The following is a 6,503-nucleotide window of genomic DNA, read 5'->3' on the forward strand; positions in this document are numbered from 1 at the left end:
AACATGACTTTATAAGATAAAATGAAAATGCCATCGAAACTTTTCTGAAGGCAGTCAGTTCCCTTCAGATATTAATTCATATAAAAACTTGAATTAGTGAGAATGAGAAAAGTGTGAAAAAATATATTGACGAGAAAAGAGCACTGATGAGTTACCAGCGTGTGCCTGGGCTCAACCCATTGCCTAAACTCTCAAAAAGGCTAATTCTAAACTTTAAAATACATTGAAACATTTAGAATGCATTTAATTACAGCGTCAGATGCATGATATTTTCATTTGCTACAAGCAGGATACACAAGAAGCACGACTGTTGTAAACACCGTAAACAGCAACTATTCGCGTGTCCGCGCTTAATGTGCATCTCGTATATGAAAAGCATTTTAGGGGGCCCTTGGCTTTTGGGGGCCCAAGACGGTCGCCGACCTTTGACTAATGGGTAAGTCCGCCCCTACCCCGAAGCCTATTGTTTTGATTTAGACAATGACAATTGACTGACATCCAAATTAAAAGGACACATTCACATAGCCTAATCTTACCATAGAATTATTACGACGATGAGTTACGAATGACACGAGTTAGACTGATGCTGTAACAGCCTAATGATAAACAGGAACTTTTTGTAAAGATACGCAATAATTACCTCTCTAACATCAGACTTTTGTCTTTTCGGGGAATAGATTAATTAGCTTATTGCATAACCAGATCATAAGCAAAAATAGGTAGGCTACCTTAATTAAAAAAAAAAAAAAAGTCAATCAATTATCTAGATTTTTCTAGAGAATTTCCGTAAGAAAACATGTTTAAATGACAAGCACAATGTCAAGTCAAATGCAGTTTTGTATATTGTATAAAGTTGTATAAAAGCCTATTGTTGGCTGCATTTCCTCCTAAAATTATAGTTCGTTTGCGCCGATTAAACATAAATGTATCACCATCATCTTGAAATGGTCAAGAAAATCTTCTTTATACAATACTCTTCCTTAACTATATATAAACTATTAAGGCATTTTGGACTTTAGAATTTCTCCTCAACGGTTCACTTCACTCGCCATTTAGAATCAACCGAACAAACTCTTCTGTCTCTTGAAAGTTGAATAGATAGGCTAATCTATCTACATCCAATTACAAACGTCAGAAGGCCAAGCAATTATAATGACTCTATGACAATTGCTTGTCAAATGACCATGCAAAACCATGACCATTTTCCCTCGGTGAGATAGTAGGCTATATAATATGTCTGGGCTGTCTTTGAAAGCTATTTTCATCACAAACCCGAACTAATGTTCCAGGCAGAAACAACCGAGACGAGTGTATAAATAAAGATATGTTAGTGACCGCAGCGAATGTTTCTTCAGAGGTGGGTAAACACTTGGAGTCTCCACTGGTATGATACACGAAACAATTACATTGGTCTAATGCCTAAAAAGTGGATGACACTGACTCGAACCATGCACTTTCCGTTCCGTGTTTATGAACAAGAAGCCCATGCCAGAAGATACATGTCCAAGACCGTATCAAAACATGTCGTAGCCCCTCAAGTAAGCCCCAAACAATGGAACTTTTCGATTATTTTATTAGTTAATGTAAATACTCCTCTGCATGCTCGTCGCAGAATCACATATTTTCTTTTGCGTTCATCCGTCACGTTTTAGGAATATCTTCTCATCATGGCCCCCACAGTTGGAAACATATTGAATGATGGCATCGGCTTTAAGGCTAAAGAACACAGAGAAGAGGAGATTATTGAAAGCATTGCCACATTCAGTGTTCTCTTAATTTCTGGTCCTGAAATTATTTGAGCGTGCTTCTTAAAACGAGATTAACGTACAAAGTCATTACTATCAGAGGGTCAGATGCTTTCGAGAGTAACGAGCTCATGGCAGCTGAGATGTGTGTAATGAGTCAAAATAAACTTCTGACTTCCACCCTCTCGGACCATGTGTGCAACCAGTCTTTAAGATGAAGCGTATCAAACTCAAATGTTTTGTTAAATAATAATAATAATAATAATAGCTAATTATAATAATGATTATTATTAATAATAACTTTAAAACGCTGTTTTTTCTGTTGACCACACAAGCGACATTTTTATAATACATGTATGATAATATTTAATAAGAATAATAATTTTATACATGCAGATGTTTTTTTTCCAAGTATGATAGGATGATGCAATGCTTTTGCGACTAATAATACTTTTTTTGAGCTGTGAGCTGCACTTGTGATTCTCGCGCACTTTTCCGAATGAAAAAAAAAAGTTCGAGCTGTGGTCTGAAATTAACAAAAAATGATGGTTGGGGTGGGTCATAGAGAAATACAACCCATCATTTGAATGAAAATGAGTCTAAATAAACTTCTGACTTCCACCCTCTCGGACCATGTGTGCAACCAGTCTTTAAGATGAAGCGTATCAAACTCAAATGTTTTGTTAAATAATAATAATAATAATAATAGCTAATTATAATAATTAAAACGCTGTTTTTTCTGTTGACCACACAAGCGACATTTTTATAATACATGTATGATAATATTTAATAAGAATAATAATTTTATACATGCAGATGTTTTTTTTCCAAGTATGATAGGATGATGCAATGCTTTTGCGACTAATAATACTTTTTTTGAGCTGTGAGCTGCACTTGTGATTCTCGCGCACTTTTCCGAATGAAAAAAAAAAGTTCGAGCTGTGGTCTGAAATTAACAAAAAATGATGGTTGGGGTGGGTCATAGAGAAATACAACCCATCATTTGAATGAAAGATATTCCAGATCGTTCAATCTATAAAACATTCAACGCAGACATACTGAGAACCATATAGCCTAGAAGAAGAAAAAAGTAGATTATTGTATTTATTAATGATGCGTGCTGCTCAGATGCGTCATGCAGAGTGCTGAAATATTTTGACTTAAACTGACGAGCTGTCACGTTTGGATAATCCTATAGAGATGGTTCACCCAAAAATGAAATTCTGTCATCATTTACTCATCGTCATGTCATTCCAAACCTGCATGACTTTATTTCTCATGTGGAAAACAAAAGAAGATAGTTTGAGGAATGTCTCAGTGTTTTGTTTGTCCATAAATATAAATGTCAATGGTACCAAAACTGTTTGGTTACCAACATTCTTTAAAATATCTTCTTTTGTGTTCCGCAGAAGAAAAAAGTCAAACAAGTTTGGAACGACATGAAGGTGAGTAAATTATGACTATTTTCTTTTTGGGGGGTAAACGATCCATTTAAATCTTCAAAAGAAAACACAGAACGTCATAGAAATAAACATTATTATGCTGACCGGTCTGTGCAGCCCAAGCTCAAAGTAAACTTCTTCATCAGCTCCATTCTTCATCAGGCACCCATCTTCATCAGTTCCATTCCAGCGATAATTAAGCAATAGCTACGATGCAGAACAAATTCCCCATATTATAATGTCTAATAACTAACAACAAACAAAGAAATTACAAACAAGAACCGATGCAAGAAATTATGCATTTACATAATTTTACATCGGCTTCCTAACTTGAAATAGAAATGTGCGCTTTCGTATTATAGTAGCCTAGTCTATTATATAGAAATGACAAATAAACGAATAATGTAAAAATGATTCAAATTGGTTAATAGCGTTTCTAATTTGGGTCTTATTAGGTATCCTATGCAGATATTCCATTAAATCTCCCATTCTAAAACAACAGCATAAAACAATAAATGTAGGCTATACATATATATATATATATTACTCTATTCCAACGTGATTCAATACAAATTCTTTTAACATACAGCATAACATTTTTCTATATACTATCACTGCTGCTATCGAGGAATACTACATTTATGATTATATATTTTGTTTTTATATTTCATTCGTGGACAAGAAGTTCATGGTGTCTTGGAAAGCCACTGTAGAGTCTAATATCATGTGGGTCTCCCACGCAAAGGCTGAACGTGTGGCTGAAGCAGGCTGCCTTTCGCATCAGTCTTCACACCTCATTAACGCACCCCTTTCTCTATCTCTCGGTGGTCAGTTAGTGCGCTATAGATTTATGCTCTCTTTCTGCAAGGATAGCAATAGACGCACGAAAACATTAAATGCAGCGAGTAAACTAAACCTACATTCAAATTATTTGAGATATCCCAACAGTTAATCTGGAGAATAGGCCTAGTCATCGTATTTTTCAAACTTCACCTAAACACAGCATGCGATCAGGTTTAATCAACTGTCTTTCGTAGTTCTCTAGTCCGCGTTTGTTTTGTCCCCTCACCCGGCTGAAGCCACAAACAAGCCAAACCTATAATGTTTACTTTGGAGGCAGTTCTTCAGAAATTAAGAGTCTGATTTGAATAATGCAAATGTTTCGAATCTCCCTCAGATCGATTAGAAACATAGTTATTTGGGAGATTTAAGGCATCTCAACTAATTAGGAATCGTTTTAGTGAGTAGCGACACAGAGGAGACAGGCCTTTAAAACCAGCCCAGATGAAAACTGCTATGGTGCTTATATGTGACAGAGAACGTCAAACATGCGATAGGAGCACCGTCAATTAATTACTTTTTTGGACAATGCTAAAATGCACATAAAGCATAATTGAACACCAATTAATTTTTTTTATCCACGTGACGTTTCTGAAACGGATACAAAAATACTCTATAGCCTAAGCTTTGAGATTCGAACTAAGAGTAAAGCCCGCAGTGAGATTTCAGATGGAAATAGCCTACTCTGAACGGTAAGAGAAAACCAAACGCTGATAGGGGAAAACATGAAAGGCCACTATCTTTGCCTTGGCTGTCATAGTGTTCAAAAAGGCCCGAGCGCAGCTAAACAATACCATTACACCTGACACCTTTAAAGGGTTTTCAAATCCTGTAGGCCTCAACATAAAACGTATCATATACTAACAAATATATTTAATAACACATGTATACATGCCCACACATATTAACATAAAAACATGATATAGCATAATAATAGGCTACACGTTTTTTTTAAGATAAACGTTTCATAGCCTATGTGTACCGACCAATTAGAAAACATAATAATTAAAACGGTAAAGTAATTTATTGATTAAATATATACCTCTTTAACATTAGGTCAGTTTGTTATTGATGTTATTAATGATGGCTCACATTTATTGGTATCCTCAGCATCAAACATACACCGGACTAGTTTGTTTACCCCTTTCAACAAATAAGTGGTCGCCACTTTTACTTCACTTCAATTGGAATCATCATCAATTGAAAATACAAGTTTAAAAGAATCTCATTTATGGCCTTGTCGAATTCTTAATATTTTCGCACGAGGGACTACATTGTGACATGAAACGTCAATGTCTTATGAAGAGTTCATACAAAATAACTTTTCTTTTTATTGTATGTAAAGCATCAACACTTTAGAGTTGAATTTAAAATAAAGCTAAATAAAAAACGTTAGCATAAAATAACTTTTGGGACGGTTCCATGGTCATCTATATATATATATATTTTTTCCCGCAACAAGATCGGAAATCTGTCTCAACAGAACCAGTATGAGTCGAGCAAACAGGGCCCTCATCCTCAGTCTCAACCCACCCTATCCTACAACCACCTGTACTCGTATCCAACTCCGATCGCAGCCACTGGGACTAAAGTACCAACTCCGCCTGGCATGCCCACTCTTCCTGGACACATGGCAATGCATAGGATATGGCCTTCCTCTCATTCTGTTACAGATATTCTGGGCATTCGATCAATAACGGAGCAGCAAAGTAAGCATCCTCTTAGTTTTTGGTAAAAGAAAGTCCTTGTCCATGTGAGTGCGTGTGGGGGCATGCAATTTTTTTTTTAGTAATAATTAGGCAGCGGATGTGGAATATTTTGGACAACGAAGAGCAAAAAAAATAAAATAAATAAAATTAGGTATTCACAGTTTGCCTCAAAACTAGGGCCAACCTCTCAATTCATTTTAACGCCTCACAAAACAATTTAAGTTTACTTGCAAGTGTCTACACAGCAATGTTGTGCTATTCAGTAGTCCTAACCATCTTGAATTCACGCCGAAAGCTTTTTACAATTAATGTCACGATGTCTTTTAAGCAATATAGGTGGATATTAAATGAATTTAAGAGACGTCGATTTTATGGAAATTGAATCACACGTAATACATCTATTTAAAATCGGTTTGTCTGTTCTCTGTGGTGTGTTTGCACAGTAAAATGTGAAGGCCGCAGCCTGTCCTATTTAATTGTAGTTTTTTGTCTGTTTTCAAGGGCAATGTTGACAATAATGTTTCAAACGCAGAGGAGGATTTAGGCGTCCTTTATAAACCATTAATGCATTTCCAAATTATTAGCAGATGTTTAGGGAAGCTTTTGAAAACTTAAAAGTATGATGTTGGCTACACTCCATAAGGTGTAGCGTGCAACCATTTCACCACAACATTAATGAAGCAAACACCAAAAAACATCCACAAACACATACTTTCGAGGACGGTTTGACAGGAAGAATGTGTACCGCGACCCCCCCCCCCCCCCCC

At 36.0% G+C, this 6,503-nt stretch overlaps 1 protein-coding gene across 1 annotated transcript in view; it reads left to right on the forward strand.

Moving 5' to 3' along the window:
- Positions 1 to 1,448: 1,448 nt before the first annotated feature.
- The window catches only part of pax9 (paired box 9), an 11,188-nt gene continuing 6,133 nt past the window's right edge, over positions 1,449 to 6,503 (forward strand). The window contains exons 1-2 of the mRNA XM_016292808.1: positions 1,449 to 1,538; positions 5,424 to 5,736. Coding sequence (XP_016148294.1) covers positions 1,449 to 1,538; positions 5,424 to 5,736 — 403 coding nt within the window. The remainder of the gene's footprint in view (positions 1,539 to 5,423; positions 5,737 to 6,503) is intronic.

This window comes from Sinocyclocheilus grahami, unplaced genomic scaffold (assembly GCF_001515645.1).
Source record: "Sinocyclocheilus grahami isolate Dianchi unplaced genomic scaffold, SAMN03320097.WGS_v1.1 scaffold293.1, whole genome shotgun sequence".
NCBI classification, from domain to species: Eukaryota; Metazoa; Chordata; class Actinopteri; order Cypriniformes; family Cyprinidae; genus Sinocyclocheilus; species Sinocyclocheilus grahami.